At 37.7% G+C, this 18,249-nt stretch overlaps 3 protein-coding genes across 7 annotated transcripts; 1 reads left to right on the forward strand and 2 right to left on the reverse strand.

Annotated features, from left to right (window-relative positions):
• Positions 1-972: 972 nt before the first annotated feature.
• LOC149020112 (putative pectate lyase 18) lies at positions 973-2,950 on the forward strand. The gene is given in 5 exon segments (XM_089148161.1): positions 973-1,196; positions 1,292-2,038; positions 2,147-2,258; positions 2,260-2,286; positions 2,376-2,950. Coding segments are annotated over 5 exon segments (1,224 nt in total). The 5' UTR covers positions 973-1,080; the 3' UTR covers positions 2,598-2,950.
• A 3,453-nt stretch (positions 2,951-6,403) lies between these two features.
• On the reverse strand, positions 6,404-13,790 carry LOC149020113 (T-complex protein 1 subunit epsilon). Of its 5 annotated transcripts, none has more exons than XM_089148166.1 (10): positions 13,692-13,790; positions 13,276-13,490; positions 12,297-12,615; positions 11,582-11,930; positions 11,286-11,418; positions 11,094-11,146; positions 7,889-7,991; positions 7,279-7,445; positions 7,078-7,191; positions 6,404-6,949 (listed from the first exon to the last, which is right to left on the reverse strand). In XM_089148166.1, exons 2-10 carry the CDS (start codon positions 13,472-13,474, stop codon positions 6,779-6,781), a joined length of 1,608 nt encoding a protein of 535 aa, XP_089004292.1. In that variant the 5' UTR covers positions 13,475-13,490; positions 13,692-13,790; the 3' UTR covers positions 6,404-6,778. The 5 variants fall into 5 exon arrangements, with proteins under 5 accessions (XP_089004292.1, XP_089004291.1, XP_089004289.1 ...); XM_089148165.1 differs by having other exon boundaries at positions 13,276-13,542; positions 13,692-13,766; XM_089148163.1 differs by having other exon boundaries at positions 13,623-13,728.
• A 3,557-nt stretch (positions 13,791-17,347) lies between these two features.
• Positions 17,348-18,227, reverse strand: LOC149020114 (uncharacterized). Its single transcript, XM_089146870.1, has one exon. It carries the CDS (start codon positions 18,072-18,074, stop codon positions 17,424-17,426), a length of 651 nt encoding a protein of 216 aa, XP_089002996.1. The 5' UTR covers positions 18,075-18,227; the 3' UTR covers positions 17,348-17,423.
• Between the last annotated feature and the right edge of the window lie 22 nt (positions 18,228-18,249).

Below are 18,249 nucleotides of genomic sequence, written 5' to 3' on the forward strand. Positions count from 1 at the left end.
GGCATCCTTCATTATTGACCAAATGGCAACAGTGGGACCCATGTATCCAAGTTGGGTCCACAGGCCCACCGTTGGGGTTTATAGTCGTCTCTTCAAGGCCCACTCATCATAGGACACGCGTTCCCGGCCCCTACAACCTACTCACGACGGCCTTCACATGCATTCTGTACAAACTAAAAGAGGCTAACCAACAGGGCTTAATCCGCAAAGGGACTGGCCCAACAGGATAAAGCTGGGCCCACCATAGCATCTGCGAAGAGGGCGAGGGACAAAACTCACATGCAAGAACATGAGTTTTCAATTGATGGATCACCCAAGTCAGCAGCTAATCTACCGATAGCAAGGCCCAGAAAGCGGCCCAGATGTCGGGTGGTTCCAGAGCCCGTGAGCCCGTGAACCTGTGACAGACACATGGCATTCATGATTATCATGGTGCCACGTCATATTTTCACGACGGAATCCTGAATTTACCGGCTGCCGGAACTGTTTGCTAGGCTACTAGCCCAGTAGCAGAATTCGTTTCACCACCGACAAAAACTGTGAATCACGACCATGGTAATTATCTGAAATAATTTTCATGTATTATGGTTATCTACTTCAACAATGGTAAAAAAAAAAACTTCAAAATCAATACGTCTAGACAAAAGTTTCCATTTGAGTAATCATCATAATCGATCTCAGTGGAAAAAAAATTCAAACTTTGGTTTCAGATTGCAGAACAGAGAATAAAGACAAGAAAACGAAGCAGATGAAATGCTAAAGAACAAAAAAGATAGACAAGAAGTCATTACAGAATGTGAAGAGAGTCTACAGGGAAGGGAGGACTCGCTGCTGCCCATTTTCACCAAAAGGAACGGGAATTACGTTAGTTAACCAAGAAATCAAAGAAATAGCTGGGGGTCCACTGTTTAGTAATTCTAAATTCTAATCACGCCATATTACCCGGCTTTTTCTCTCTTTATAATCTAACCTGCCCTTCCCAGCTCTTTGTACCCTCTCTACTACACCAAGAGCAGCTTTCATCGTTCTCTCTTTCTCTTGTCAAAAGGAGAAAAGTAGAGAAGAAAGTGCAAGAAGGAAATGGCAACTAATGCTGCACTCTCTCTTCTCACCCTCATTGCCCTTATAGCCCCAATGCTCATTAATTGTTCCCCTGTGCATCAAGATCCTGAAATGGTAGTACAAGAAGTGCAAAGGTGCTCCCTCTCTCTCTCTCTCTCTCTCTCCCCCTTCTTAATTTGCTTGTCTCAGTGATTGTGAGCATGTAACTAATTCTGGGTTACATTTGCAGGAGCATCAATGCGTCGGTGAGCAGAAGGAAATTGGGGTATCTCTCATGTGGAACAGGTAACCCAATCGACGATTGCTGGCGCTGCGACGCCAATTGGGTGAATAATCGCCAACGTCTCGCAGATTGCGCCATTGGGTTTGGCAAACAAGCAATTGGTGGGCGTGACGGCCGCATCTATGTGGTCACCGACTCCGGCGATGACGACCCAGTGAACCCCAAGCCCGGCACTCTCCGTTACGCCGTCATCCAAGACGAACCCCTCTGGATCATCTTTGCCAGAGACATGGTGATTCAGCTCAAAGAAGAGCTTCTCATGAATTCATTCAAAACCATCGATGGCAGAGGTGCTAGTGTTCACATTGCAGGTGGGCCTTGCATCACGATTCAGTATGTAACCAATATCATCATACATGGCCTCAATATCCATGACTGCAAGCAAGGTGGAAACACAGACGTTAGGGATTCACCTCACCATTACGGGTGGAGAACTTTATCTGACGGTGATGGAGTGTCAGTCTTTGGTGGTAGCCATGTATGGGTGGATCATTGCTCACTCTCTAACTGCCGTGACGGTTTGATCGATGCAATCCATGGTTCTACTGCTATCACCATCTCCAACAACTACATGACCCATCATGATAAAGTAATGCTTCTGGGTCACAGTGATACCTTCACCCAGGACAAAAATATGCAGGTCACCATTGCTTTTAACCACTTTGGAGAAGGCCTTGTCCAAAGGATGCCTAGGTAATACATTCACATTGAACTCGTACCACTACTCTGTTTATCTGCACTTCTGAATAGTTTTGAATGAATGATGAATCTGGGTCTTAAATGTTGTTTGGAAATTTGCAGGTGTAGACATGGGTACTTCCACGTGGTGAACAATGACTATACTCACTGGGAAATGTATGCTATTGGTGGGAGTGCCTCACCTACCATCAACAGCCAAGGCAATAGATTTTTAGGCCCCTGATGACAGTGACAGTAAAGAGGTAAAATTTGGGGGAGTTAGAGAAGACATGAAAAACCCATGTTTCATTGTTTTTCAGATTGAATTGTATATGATTTTTTATCGATGCAGGTGACCAAACACGAGGATGCACCGGAGAGTAACTGGAAGAATTGGAATTGGAGATCAGAAGGAGACTTGATGTTGAATGGTGCCTTCTTCACGGCATCAGGTGCCGAAGCTTCATCAAGCTATGCAAAAGCTTCCAGCTTGAGCGCTAGACCATCTTCTATAGTAGGTGCCATTACTACATCAGCTGGTGCACTCAGTTGCAAGAAGGGTTCGCGTTGCTGACGCTTATTTAATTAGCATTAGCTACTGGTCTCCAAGGAATAATACTATTAAATACAATTAATTACCCCAAGGAAGAAGAGGAAAAGGGATCAAATGGGAACCTTTTTAACTCTTCTTTTTTGTTTTCAGGGAATTTTTCCTTCATTGTAACTTTTGTTCTTCATCACAACCTCTGCCTGTTTGATCTGAGAACCATTTCGGGCAAAAAAGTGCAGAAGTGTTGAAAGGTAGTTATTTTTGGCTTGATAATCTCTCTCTGTGTTTGCGTCATGTGTGTGTGTGAGACTGCCAGAACAAAGAACAAAAGAAAGAGGAAAGAAAATAATGAAATTAAGAGGAAGAAGACATTGTTTCTCATTAAAATGGATTCAATTAATCATAGTGAAATAATGCTATGTCAACAGTATCATCATCGAATTTGGACTATTGGAGTATTAGCTTTATGTTCAAACTGATAAGAGAAACTTGCAGTAGGCAACAATCCCACTCTTAGATGTTAGTCACATTTTGAAAATCTCTTCACTAAGAGTCATGTATACGCCATGCATTGAGGGTGGAGCTTACCTAGAGTATCCGGGTCCAAATCACGTCGCCTTTGGGAGAGCACATAGTACTTCCCTAATACTTTTTTACAATAATACTATGTGGGCCCATGTGAGATTTATTGCATCATCACCTTTGAATTGTTTTATAATATTCAAATGTGAGCCCCACACAGTATATGCAGAAAAATGTCAGAAGAACACCCAAATAAAACACATGAAGAACCAGATGCCCTTTCTTAATCTCTTTTACAGAAGCAGAGCAGATACCATTTCCCAAATGGTGGATATATTCCAGGTAATACATTGAGTAGTCAAAAATGTCTTAATCAACTACATGCTACAAATAGGACTCTCACTATTCCTTCCTTTTATGACAGTTAAATATCTCATTGAACATGATTCAAAGTGTGGTGAACATAAACATTATGAGATTTGTGTTGTCCTCACATCTCTCCATCGCATATTAGGAAGAACCCACAGGATCCCACCTCTAAATCATTTTGTTTATTCTCATAATGTTCATTTCAAATCATGTCCAATGAGATATTTAATGGTCATAAAGGAACGAATAGTGAGAGTCCTATTTGTAGCATGTAGTTGATTAGGACATTTTTGACTACTCGATGTATTCCCTGGAATTTATCCTCCATTTGTGAAATGGAATCTGCTCTGCTTCTGTAAGAGAGATCAAGAAAGGGCATCTGGTTCTTCATGTGCTTTATTACTTCTTTTCTTTCTGGGTAAAACATGGGCTTTATTACGAGCTGAAGAACACACCCACTTTGTCGGTCCTAATCTATAACGCACATGAGAACAAGAAGAGAACAGAATAAATTGGGCGAAATATGAAGAACACAGCAGAGGAAGTGCAGATGAGAACATAGTTTTCATGGGTTAGGGTCACTTGACCTGGTGGGGCTTGAGATATGACAGATCACCGATTGGGTAACGATAGTAATGAGCAAGGAAAGCACTGAAAGCAAGCAGGGCAGGCATGTTGTTGGTACTGAGAACAGGGACATTAAAAAGCAGGTGGGATTGGTGGGGAAGGAGGGATTCCACATGCATTGCTTGAAATTTCTGATCTGATTGATGCTTATCATTAATTTTATCTTCTCTTAGTCTGAATGAGATCCATCATCCATCTTCCACCATCTATCAATGATGGAAACACCAGTACAAGCACACACACTCGAGGAAAGACAACCCACAATCTCAAACACTAGATTTACCTTTGCTTCCACAGAGAGAAGCTATTTTCAAACTTGTTGAACCCAACATTAATTGATGACATTTGAAATCTTAGTAAAAGCTCACCAACTACTAGAGAAGCATGACCTTATGTATATGTGTAAGCCTTGACACTGCATAAATCGAAAGACATAAGGTTGATCTATTTTTATATGATCCATGAACAAGAAAAAATATGGATTAATACTGGAAATCAGACTTAAACGTGGGATAATACCCACCAAGAAATAATGAATTAGTACATAGTATGATGGAATTACATAAATTATAAATTATATTTCAAAGGTATCTATAGGCTAAGCTTTTTGGTCCTTGTGCTTCTATCTTATGAGTTATGATTCATTATCATTCAACTGCAGTTTTCAAGAGGAATAATGTCTATACGTATTAATGATTCATTACGAGTCAGAAAACTCAGAACAGCATCCTCACCTCAATCATTAATGTTAGGAGCTCAGGGCCCAGGCCCAATAAAGTAAAGGTTGAGTCGGCAGGGTCTTTTTTTTTTAAAAAAAAACCCTGCCGACTCATGAGTCAAGAATTGCCACCCATTGTCTCAGTCAAAAAAAAACAAAGTGTAGTCATTCTGGACTCTGAATTTTGGAGGGATTTAGCTCCTCTTCCAAGAAATCTCCCAATATGCTCGAGGAATGATAGGATTAGTAGTGTGGTTAAAAGCTTAATCTCCCACAGGAAGATCGCACGTATATTAATAATATTCTCCCAACCTATATATAAATTCTTTAGCTTCAAAAATAAAAATAAAAATAATAAGATTTATTAAAATTATCTTAATTCTTGGATTCAAACAGACCACCGTAGAATGTGCCAGATCGCTTTGCTAGATCAACGATGAAGGATTTTTGCATAAAATAATTTATTTTTTTCAATGAACGAAAAAGTAAATTTAAAGATAATTTTCCCTTAGACCCCTAACCCAAGTCATTTAATCCAAAATAAATGACATTTTACAATATTATAACTAAAATGCCCATACACCAACAATCAGGGATTGCACTTACATTTCGAACGAATGAATTATATATAAAAAAGTAGGGTATACTCAGTTATAATACTTTTATTTTATATCAAAGATATTTAAAGTTTCTAACTTACAAAATCATACTCTTGGCTGAAACCCGGTGAAAGCCACATTCCCGTTCTGCAAGAGAACCCTAGTTTGAATAAGACAAAAAATCAGACTTCACCGACAAACCCTGTTATTCATTTGACTTTAAGTGACCAAAAGACCCTTCTACCCGAAAAATGAAAAAACAAAAAAAAAATCAAAAAATATCACAGATCTAAAATGTTAAACCTAACCTTAAGCGTAGAATTAGACTTGGGATTTTATTACCTTTTTTTTTTTTTGGTCCTTGGGATTTTATTACCATGCCAGGGAAAACCACAACATGAAGTGGTACAAGATTAAGTTCCCATTTGATCAAAAAAGAAAAAGAAATGGTATAGATCAATGTCTCTCCCCTAACTTAAAAAACTTTTGAATTTTTGTTCTCCTTTTCCTTGCTTGTCACAATCACTAGATAATAATAGAAGAGAAATCTGCCTTTTTATATAAATAAAGCTCTTGAAAAAGTAAGTTGAAAGCGAGTAGTCAGAAAGTAAGTTAAAAAGCGAGTAGTCAAGGAGAGAAGGAAAAAAAAGGCAATTTCTTCCAAACATGATAAAAAATAGAACGTATGAAGCCTGGAGTGTGAGCCTGTGAACAAAGATTCTAACAAGATTGAGAAAAAAAACTGCCATTCTGTGGCAGAATATTGACGTCACAATCATATCGGAGGAACAGATCATAAACATGGAAAAATCTGGTTGAAAGTGAAGTTAAGCCGGCGGTCCCTATTAACTACAGCCAAAATATGACCTAGCACACAGAGCATCATCAGAAGCTGCACCTGATAAGCTGCCGCAGCAAACCAATACATAAGGTTAGAGCTGATCAAATTTAGATTGACTTCCAAGTCAAATGGCAGCATCGCAGTGTACAGCAATCTAAATTACTACCTGCAACAATGATAATAAAAGTGGTTTCTTTTCCACTGAATGTCAACTGCCCAAACATTTTAAACTTAATATCTAGAAGATTTCTCGTCATTTTTACATATTAGAAAACCGGCAGTAGTGAGAATCTGAAACAGGTGACAACCCACTTTTGAACTACAATCCACCTAAATGCATGACTACGGAATAACCAGTCAAAATCAATACAGTAAGCAAAGCCATGATACAAAATCATGTAGAATAAAATACAGCATTTTACCCAAAACTGCAAAATGTGGATAAAAATAAATCCTGCAACGCCTTCAGTAAATGCTCAAATCCAAGATGACTAAGCAGAAACTCTACCAGATATTTTTAAATCATTTATCAAAAATCCAATGGGGAGATGACATCATCAATCTTGAGAATCATCTTGACAACTTGAGTGGCCAGCAGGATCTGCTGCTGCTTCCCAATCAAAGTCTCAAAGACATTTTGTTCACGCATGTCGTTTGTCCCAACATCATTGCAGTCTATTCCACAACAAGGGTTGTTCTCCTGCACGAAATATCCAACTATCGTTCACTAATAGGGTACAAATAAGAAAGAGGCAACATAACTAGTGATAGACACCATGCTTAGGTGGCAACAGGCCAAGACCACTGCAGCTATTCTGAAATTCGTACCTTGATTTGTTGAGATTTGACAGCAGAGAGTGTTTCAATGGGTTGGAGACCACTGTTCTCTGCAAGTGCCATTGGGATTGAATCCAACGAATCGGCAAAGGCCCTTATGGCATACTGCAGGAAAAATAAAGGGAAAAATCATTAGCTGAAGATACCAGTGACAAACCTATAGTAGTTAAACTTATTGAAAATGCTTTGTACCTGCTCAACTCCAGGATATTTATCAGCAGCAGCCTCAACAGCAAGTGAGCAAGATATCTCAGCTGATCCGCCACCGTATACAATAGAGTTATTGCGAATTAGATTCCTAGCAACACACAGGGCATCATGGATGCTGCGCTTTGTCTCCTCTATCATCATTTTGTTACCTGAAGTTTTACAACATCCCAAAAACTTGGTATTAGAGAAACTATATAAGAATATATATAGGCTACCTTTTTTCTATCTAGCTGCATTTCTTTGCTATGGATGAAAGTTTTTGCCATGTATATCTACTCTAATTATTGTGCATGTGAGACAGAGAGGGAGAGCCTCAGCAGTTGGCGCAACGGTTAAATTTTGCTATTGTAACCATCAGGTTGTGAGCTCAAAACATGGAAACATCCTCTCCACAAAGCAGGGGTTACACTGCATATACCGTTCCCAGAACCCAGGATGTGCCATTTTTTTTAATACACTCCAACTGGTGCTTTTCAGATACATACAGCATAACTTACAAAAGCGAGTGGTAAAAGCAAATGATGGAGCATGACTTCCATCCACAAACATATTCAAGGAACAAGAGAACAGGATAATAGGATGCTTTGCTTACCACCACGAATGAATATAGTCACAGCCCTTGAATTTGCACATTGCTCAATGTAGATCATTCTTTCTTTGGTGGTCCCAAATGATTTCTCTCTTACTATACCTGCCTGCAAGGATAATTAAAAAAAGATCAACATTACCTATCGATACTTCCAAAGGTTAATCACTTGATAATAGTTCTTCTCATAGAGGAATACAAAAGAGAAGCCAAAACTTAAGCTCATTTTCCAAGGACATCCGACTACTAAACCCCCCCTCCCAAAAAAAAATTCCACATTCTACGATGTCAGCTCAATATGAAACAAGTATGGGTAACGATATCACAATCATCTGCCAATCAAAAATATATCCTAAACCAAGAGTGATTTATCAAATCAAATGAAATCATGAACCACAGCACAAGCATGCAGTTCAAAATTCAAAATGAATAAGCTTGAGCGTAAAGGTTCTTCAACTCATTCACTCAAGGAAGTATAAACCCAAGGAGCTCTAGTCCAGATTCTAACATAAGTACAAGGCTTCCCCTCTTACACATTCCAATAAATTACAACCCCATCTTTTAACTAATAAAATTCAGATTTCACTAAACATAATATCTTGAATCAAGGGCATCTTCATACCCTTATATTTCATCGAAGTAGGCTTATTACTTGTCTTTTCCTCCAGTGAATAACCAATCAATAACTCTCATGGCATTAAGCTATTTTTCTGGATTTCATGGCTCTCGGATTTTCCAATGGAAGATAGGCAACTTTGACTGAAACCAAGTGCGACACGTAGGTCTTGCCAAGTTTCAGACAAGTTTAGACCAAGTTCCAGATTTCAGCATCATTTTGGTCACAAGCACTTGTACAAAATGCATGGTTTCTATCTTTCAAGTTTCAACAGTCTCAACATTTTTTACTCCAAAGAGAGAACCTTCCCAGACAACCTATTTCATGCCCATATGATGCTTGCATAACCAGAAGTTATTGTTCATGCTAAAAAAACTTCAACAGTAACCTAGGAGATGACTCTTTTATATTTGGTGGGACCCAAGTACAGCTGCAGTTTTGCATAGGATTGTTGAAGTTAAAGTTTGATTTATTATCTATTTATCGGGATATGATGCAATCAATTTTTTTATTCAGGTATGATATTTTAGTTAGTTCTAAATTGTTAAGGCTGCGTTTGTTTGCTGGAATAAAGCGGGGTGGGAAAATTCTTGAAAAAATCAAATTTGTCTTACTTTTCCTTTAAATTCCAAGAATGTAAATTGTTTGGTTGCTTGGGGTGGGAAAGTTAGAGAGAAGTTTCTTGTCTGGTAAGGTGGCAACCCAACTTTTCCACCCCAAACCTTTTCAAAACCCCACAAATTTGGTGGGACTTTGTGAAAAAAGTTTAGAAAAGTAAAAAATGGGACCCACCACTATCATTTTTTCACAAAACTCTTTCCTTTCCTTTCCTTTCCTTTCCTTTCCTTATCCCTCACCCCACTACACATGGGGCCCACATGTTTTTCTTTTCCACCCCCTTTTTTTCCAACCCACCTTTGCAAACAAACGCAGCCTAAGAGTCCTAGAATGATCAGTTTTAATTAGTTTTAAATTGCCAAGATTCCTTTTTTAGTTGTTTTCTTATTGAAGTATGTTTCTTTTATTATGTACATAATTGAAATCAGTTTATTAAATAAATATACATGGAAAAGATGAATTCAAGTTTTAGCTTTTTACGTTTACAGGCCAACCCTTCTCTGTCTCCTCTTTCTCTTCTTCTTTTCGTGAGTACTTCTCCCTCTTCTCCTTCAAGTCTGACTCTTCTCAGATTTCCCCTTCTTCCCCCTATATTCTTTATCCCTTTTTCCCCTTCTATCCAGTCACCCATTACCATATCTTTGTAATGAACTATAACATGTGGTAACATGAATGGATTCTGTTTCTATATTCTATTCATTCCAAACATATATTGTACCTATTTTGATTGAATTATGTATATACAACAGCATACATCATACACTACCAACCTAGGGTTGAAAGCAAAACTACTGTCAAGGTGTGTTTTTTTTTTTTTTTTTACAATTGAAGGATGCCACTATGATTAGATGACATAAATTAGGGTTTTCCAAAAGTATTGGGACCCACTTTGGCCAGTACAGAATCAAAAGCAGCAGATGAAACCCGCAGCCACAACATACCGGTTTTAAGTGAAATTTCACAATCTGGAAAATATTTCAGTTTAAAGCTAGGTCAAAACCTGGTTCAAGACCGAAACTTCAATCTCAGAATCTTTTTTATTTGATTCAAACCAATTCTTCAACCATCTGTCTACCTCTTTTATACTAGCAGGATGATGCATCAACAAAAACTAACACTTCTCCATAAGATAGATCTCATTGCAAATTAACATTCTACAAAGAAATTGTTCTCCTAATAAACCTTGCTACAATATTCCTATGCAACATCAATCTGTCAGTGTTTTCCTTAAATTAAGCGATGAAGAGCTTTTCAGAAGTTCTCACCCAATGGGATGATCTGAAAGACAAATTTCACGGAAATTATTTTAATTTGAAGCGCAATAAATTTTTTCAAGTATTCCAGCGAAACTAATTCATCAAAATATACACAAGTCTGTGCCACAGTTTGGAATGAGGTGAGTTATAATGGAATGCTCCAGCTTCATGAAATGAAAAGGACATCCACAATTCAGTTTCTCATGGACCCAGAAAGTATTAGTGGGTTTTCCACATGTGGATGGTTAACTTAACAAAGATACAAGGACAACAACTTCTAGTTAGACTCCAAGGTCACACTATATGTAGACATTGATGATTCTAATACTATTGAATGGACTGGACATAAACCATCTTGAACACCAAGATGTTCAAAAAGGGCATCAGAGATTGTAAAGAGCATGTGTCTGACTTCAAAGACTAACAAAGGGGAGTACAAAAAGCTACAGAGCAAAACAAAGATCTTACAATAATTGGGATAAAGCATAATGAATTGGGGGAGGTCTGTTATCTTTTTATTAATACTTGTTATAATAACTTTGATATAGAGAGATACTCAAAGCACCTAGAGAAATCAATTGCAGCCAAAATCAACCCCCACCCCCGGGAAAAGAAAAAAGAAAAGAAACACATACAAACATTGCCTTAGAGAGTACCATATAAAAATAAGTATTGTATTATCTGATTTACAGAAGCAAGACCATAGAAGCTATAATATTACCTTTCCCAGCTTCTCTGGTGTCAACTCCTGGAACCTTGGTACAATTCTTCCACCTAGAAACAGACAGACAGTGAATAGCGTTGCAGGCGCCAAAATGAGGCATACAAATGCCAACTCCAAATGTAGTACACAGCCACATCTCTTTGAAAAAAAAAAAAACAAGCAAAAAAATAAACCTTGGGAAGACCATACCTGTAGCTATTGCAATCAACTCCAACTCAACTCCACCAACCCATCGTACAGCAGGCAAGTTTCGATGCATTAACAGGTGATTTGCTTCATCATCAAATCCCCACTGACAAATAACCAGCGTAGCACCAACATCCTGAAATATATCCACAATATAAAGTAAATTGCACAGTAAACCATTAGAAGTCTAGACAATCTACAGAGGGTGTGAAATTTATAATAAGGAGGAATGAGCTACAAAATCATAGATTGAAATTACAAGGCCTACAAGAGGTCGTAAGCATCAAATATGGTCATACCTTGCATTTCTGAACCATATCATCGAAGTATTTCTGCTCTTGCTGACGTAAGGTCTGGAACTTTTCCACTGTGTCAATGTCAACCTTATGCTTAGTCTTAGGCTTTGGTGGTTCAAAAGGGCAAGTAAGAATAGCTATATGTGCATTTTCGATTCTCTTTGGCATCTGTGGATGGCTCATATCCTTGTCAACAACAATACCATAAATTAGTTCTGTGTCTTCCAGTTTCCCCCCTACTTTCCCCTCAACCTTAATTAACTCCAAGTTAACATCCTTCCGCTCCAGATCAGCAACAGCAAGAACTGCTTTAACAGCAATCTCAGCTAAAGAACGCTTGCACCGATTAACACTACAAAAGAATGACAAATTTTTCAGGAGAGAGAAGTAACATATAAAAATGTATATTACACAAAAGAAACAACAAGTGATCCAATAGTAGAAGGACCATTATAATATAGTAATATTATCAAATGAGTTGCACTGTCCATCCAACAAGTATCAATAGCAGTGAAATTGAGTCTTGGAGCAAAAATGTTTTAAAGAAGACAGCATCTTCACAAAAGCCATTGAAACCAGAGCATCCTATAACAATTCACAGCTCACAAAACAAATTTAAACAAGATCTCGACTCTAAATTGCAACAATTTGGAATATTAAACACATCAACTCAAAGAGTAAAAGTACAGCAGATGAGGTAGAAATCCGAGTTCCTTACATTTTTGAGGATAAGGTTGTCATGCAAGTCTGGACTAAAGATTCTATGTTTGAACCACTAAATTCAAACTTGTGAGCAATACGCTCCAAATGGTCAACAGCTATTCTTGAAGCCATCTCAAAGCCCTCTGCAATGCGAATAGGATGAACACCACGCTCTAACAGTTTTTCAGCCTGCTCAAGAAGTGCACCAGCCATAACAACTACTCCAGTAGTTCCATCACCAATTTCATAGTCTTGACTCCGGGACAATTCGACCATAAGCTTGGCAATTTGATTGTCCACGTCCATCTGCTCCAGGATTGTTGCGCCATCGTTTGCTACAGAAAAAGAAAAACCAGTGAATCCGTCTGCAGTTGAATGATCAGATATCTGTTTCAAATACATGTCCAAACAAAAACAGACTCACGGATAAGAATTAATGTCAAGCCAAAACTTTTTGATACAAACGCTACAAGCTAAACACAAGTAGTAGCAAATAAGAAAATAAGAAGCCGAGAATATCACGAATACTCATGCTCGTTTTCAAATTCTCCACTTTTTTTTTTTGTGGATTGATTAGCAGTGATTATTAAGCTTCACTCCATGAGCTAGGGTTTCATTTTCCAGATGACGAGAAAAGGATCTTCGTTTTTGGCTTGGTAACAGCATATTGCAGGTGCAGAACAAACAGTAGATCGAGCAGTAATAAGCACATGATACAACTTTATCAAGCTTACATTAAACGCGACACGATTACTCACCACATATACAGTACAAAGAAGCAGAGCAGTTATGATCAAACGGATAATGACCGTAACAGTCGCATAGAAACCAAAAAGGGGAAGAAAAAACCGCAAACTACGAAGTGTAACACCTTAAAAGAAGGGCGGCTCACGGACTCAGCAACCTTACTGCATTGCAATCGAAAGAGCACAGCAAAACGAAAACAGGAAAAAATATGTATATATATTTACAACAACAGATCCGGAGAAACTCACTGATGGTAACATCGCCGTCAGGGCTAGAAAGCATTTTGTCCATGCCTTTAGGACCAAGTGAGGTGCGGAGAATCCGAGCGACGGCCTTGCCGGCCGAAATGTTAGCCTTCTGTGCATCTAAGCCTCTCAATCTAGTCTTCTGCTCCTGCTCCCTTATTATGATGAAGGGCCGCCCGAACTCGTCAAACGCTAACGCCATTTTCTCTTCCGATCAACTCCAATGATGAAGAAAAAGAGTTCGAATCAGTACAGGCAGTAGTAAATAATCTGAAAAAAAAAACTGCGTAAGAAAGAAATTACAGAAAACGAAGGAGGGAGGGAGGGAGGTAACGTTTCTTGAACCTTACAGAAGCAGAGAAAATGGCTTCGTGAAGCCCTAATTCTTTGGTACTTTCTATTAGCAACCCATAATATACCTGGCTGTATCGATGTATTGTGATTTCAGCGGAGAGGCTCCTAGGCGGGTAAACTGAACCAAGATCTGCTCCTGCACGCTTTGAGTTCGCCCCGGCTTAAGTACCGAGTCTCATGTGCCATCAGGAACGGTGCATCATCTCTAGGGTTTGTTGAGCCGGGTCATGGACTCATTATAATTGAAAATATAATTCATTTTCTTTTACTTTTCTTTTTTTCTCTTTTTATTTTTGGTGGGGGTTTGGTAGTTAAGGATATGATTTATCTTCTCCAATTGAAATCCGGTGTTTACCAAAAAATAAAAATAAAAAATTGAAATCCGGTGTATTTTGGAATTTGGGAAACTGAAATTTGGATGGCATTCATGAGATTGGGGTTTGAGAATTATTCATTCGAATAGATTCAAAGATTCAAACATTGTTATTGATTTTTTTTATTTTTTTGTTTTTTTGTATGGGTGCTTTTTTAATACTATAAATTTAATGCCATCCGCCAGGGTCGAACCTATGACCTCTCCACTGAGAAGTATGGATCTTTACCACTCAACCAACCTTGCATTGACATTGTTATTAATTATTGGCTCGTGTGATTCTGTTGAGGGATTTACTATTTCCTCTAACTTAAGTTTAATATTTTGTATCTTTAGGGCCTAGTTGGTTACATAAGTCTGGAGATTTCAAATATCTAGGCTTATGACCTAAAGACTACAAGTTATAATCATGTCCCCGTCTAATCACAGTCTCAAGTTTGTCGCTCTTCGAGTAAAGAAATAGATTGAGAAAGCCGAGGAGGTGAGGACTCGTAGAGCCTTGCGCTTACTGACAAGGAAGCCTCTTGGCTATACTCTATCGTCTACCTCTGGCGGTTCTTCCCTTTTGGCTCGGCGTAGATTTCAAATCTATTGAGTCATTATTCATAAAATTAACTTGGATCTGTGGATTAATCTTGTAAAATTGTTTGGTCGACGTGATTTTTGTCAATGTATAAACGTTTAGTACTTTTATAAATATCTGGATTTCACTCCATACACATAAATCTATAGATTCACGTTTTTAGTATAAAAATATGTATCTCTAAATTTCATGAATCCATGAATTTTCACAACCAAACAAATATAAATCTCATAAATTTAAATATCTGGATTCATATAACCAACACAAGCCTAACTATTTCAAACCGGCTTAATCAATAAACCAGGCAGTATAAATAGATGAAAGGAGGGAATCCAAGTAAACTCTCGCTCACTTTATTCATGCCATCGAACCATAGTGAGAATTGAGAAAATAAAATTCATGCACATTAGGCCACGGGAGGCTATTTTCTATTAAAAAGTATAGAATTTAGAACATCAACGGCCTCTTGATATGGTGGTAAATTAGGGTATGTTTCATTACCACCAATGTACCTATCCAAAAAAAGGGATATATTCATCTCACCGGAAAAATAGAGGGGATGTTTTCTAATAGATGAACGAAGGATCTTCATCCTCTACAATTTCCACCACTTGCAATTCCCTCTAGTTCATAAATAGAATTGTCACACATGTCAAATAATTATCCAATGGTTAGAATTATAACTCAATTATGAACTAAATATAATATATTCCTAAAATTGAGAATTAAGAAAATATGAGAGATAAATTTTGAATAAATTGTAGGGATTCATTATATTCAATTTTTAATTGAATTTTAATTGTAACTGTTAATGACTAAAATAGTCATTCTATCCTAATCGGTCCGACCAGCGGTTTCAATACAGTTATCTCGACCATAGTGATAGTGGCTGGTCCAACCATCATGTTCAGGGAACCCGATCTAGGTAAACTTATATCATCTAAGTCAGGTGAATAACTCTTCATAGAGTCACTTCCTTAATACAACTATTCTTAGAGTTATATTCGGAGTCTAACTCTGATATCTAAAGCTATATAAGCACCTCATATAGGCTTTATGTAGTGAGTATTCATATTCTATGTGATTAATTACTTGAATTCTCAATTGAGTAGTTGAAATCATATCATTGGTATTAACTTGCTCGTCGGAGACGTACCTCGACCACCCAAGGTCAAGCACGTGTTTTGCAGGATCTTGACAGGAAAGGATGAGTAGGATTTCGTATCAACAGTAACTGTTAGATAATTAACTGTCATGTGTCACAATCTTAAATACGAATTAATGAGAATTGCAGAGAGTATGAATCGTAGGATGTGAATTTAGTGATTTGGGTTCACATCTCTACAATTTCATGTAAATCTTATATAGAATTGAGACATGTGTCAATTAATTATCCAACCATTACAATTAAACCACTTATTCAATGAAGATGCACTATAAAACATCATCAGGTACATAGGGTATAATTTTGTGTAGGGTGAATCCCTCCTTGCTCAATTTGAAAGTTCAAATCCATAATATGTGAATTTGACATCCGTGTGATGGCACTTGATAGATAAATTGGAGGGACTCCAAATTTAAAGTGAACATGTGATAGTATCAAATAATTTAACTATATTTATTTATTAGTAGAAATTATAATTTAACTTTATCATTTGGTCCTTCAAGCCATGTATGGAGCTACGTTGTTCTAGTTTAGATTTAGAGGACCAATTAAAAGATTTGATTTTTACTTTCTCTTAACCTTGTTTTCATGGGTAAAATCAAGGGCATACTTAATAGGGTTGTTTTGTTTTTTCCTAACTTGCACAAATTAAAGCACAATGGTAAAGAACCCAAATAAATGATAAAATCATTATTGACACAAGTAAAAAAAAAATTAAAATATTTATATAAAAAAGAAGAAGAGAGAAGTAGACTTAAATTTCCATGTTAAATTGACGTACAATTTAAATTGAAAGTACAAGATGTTTATAATTTATGAAATTTATGAAATCTTGAGTTGAATATGTTAAATTGAAAATACATGATGTTTATAATTTATGAATTGGTACAGTAGTAAGATTTATACTTTTGAGTGGAGAGGTCATGGGTTTAACCTTTATAAACTATAAAATTACCTCTGACGATGTAATCAGGGTGGACACTAAAAAAGAAAGTACACGAGGTTTATAATTTATGAAATCTTGAGTTAAACATGCGTAGCATAGTCTGTTAGTGTATATAACATGTATATATGTATGAATGAATGTATGATGTATCTAAATGCCAATTAAATGTAGTTTTTTTGACAAACCCTTATGTGGGAAAGGAGAAAAAAAAAATTGCTGGAGACAATGGAATTATATAGTTCACGAGTAAACTATTTTCTGGAGACAATGGTTCATGATTTTTATTGATGAACTATTTTCGAACGTACAATTAAATTAAATTTATATTTATGTAAGGTTATTCACTTTTGTCCAAATTTATATATATTTCCTTTGTTGTTAAAGTTTTTTTTTTTAGTTTTTTTAATTTATTTTTAAAAAGGACTATGAATCTATTCAATCTACAATGCTGCATTTGAAGTGATTCTTATTTTATTTCAAAGAAGTTGTTACTAATTATAATCAAGAACAAGTAATATTTAAATTATTGAATATTGCAAATGAAATATAAAGGAAAAAGAGTTTATATATTAATTAATTTGGATAATAATGTGGAAAAGAGAAAATTACAAAAAAAAAAACAGAAAAATAAATAATAGAACAAAGTGCGGTGTTGTATTTTTGAATACAACAGATACAACGAAACGAATCACACCGCCGTTACGTTACAAGTTAATAAGCTACCAGCAGCTTAGAAGAGGAAGTAACCGGCAACAGCGGCAACACCAGCGACGGCGGAGAAACCAAAGGATGATGCACTGCTCTTGCCATCGGCGTCAGGTCCGGGAGCATCAGCACCGGGGCCTTCGGCGGGACCATCAGAGACGGCGGGACCATCAGAGACAGGTGATGCAGCAGAGTTATCTGGGGTGGGTGCTGGTGGAGATGAAGGTTCCTCGTCGGCAGCTGGGGCTGAAGCAGGAGTTTCAGAGGTCCCATTTGAGGCAGGCGCAGCAGCAGAATCAGAAGGAGCTGGAGATGCAGATGGGGTTGAAGCAGCTGGGCTGGTAGCATTCTTGTGGCCTTTTGGAGCTTCTGCAGAAGCCTTAGGTGCGTCGTGGGCAGAGGCATTGGAAGGTGCGTGGGCAGAAGAGGCTTTGGGTGTTTCGGCAGGTGATGCGGAAGCCTTGGCAGGTGCTTTGGCAGAGGACTTTGGTGACTTGGCGGATGATGCTTCTGGAGCCTTGGCAGGTTCAGCAGCAGCCTTGGTAGGTTCGGCAGCAGCCTTGGTAGGTTCAGCAGCCTTGGCATGTTCAGCACCCTTGGCTGCAGGTTCAGCAGCAGATACAGCGCCAACGATGGCAACAAAGACGAGAGCCAGAACAATGATTTGACGTGCCATCGTGGTTGGTTGAGTTTATTGATGGAATGAAATGATAGAAACTGGGAAAGATAAAAGATAAAAAGGGAGATGTTTGATTATTTAGTTTTATTCGAAGATAAGCAAACACCACCCGATTCTTTCAAAGGCAGCACTTCTCCAGTAGATATAGAGAAAAACTGCGCTAGAAAAGAAT

This window comes from Hakea prostrata, chromosome 3 (assembly GCF_041222555.1).
Source record: "Hakea prostrata isolate BN-2017 chromosome 3, UWA_Hpros_2, whole genome shotgun sequence".
NCBI classification, from domain to species: Eukaryota; Viridiplantae; Streptophyta; class Magnoliopsida; order Proteales; family Proteaceae; genus Hakea; species Hakea prostrata.

Excerpts from the sequence above, each read along its gene's own strand:
- LOC149020113 (XM_089148166.1), bottom strand. The coding sequence starts at position 13,474 with ATGGCGTTAGCGTTTGACGAGTTCGGGCGGCCCTTCATCATAATAAGG. Across the intron at positions 7,192-7,278 it reads AATATCCTGGAGTTGAGCAG|TATGCCATAAGGGCCTTTGC; the intron begins GTACAAAGCATT and ends TTTTTCCTGCAG. Across the intron at positions 6,950-7,077 it reads TCAAATCTCAACAAATCAAG|GAGAACAACCCTTGTTGTGG; the intron begins GTACGAATTTCA and ends TATTTCGTGCAG.
- LOC149020114 (XM_089146870.1), bottom strand. The coding sequence starts at position 18,074 with ATGGCACGTCAAATCATTGTTCTGGCTCTCGTCTTTGTTGCCATCGTT.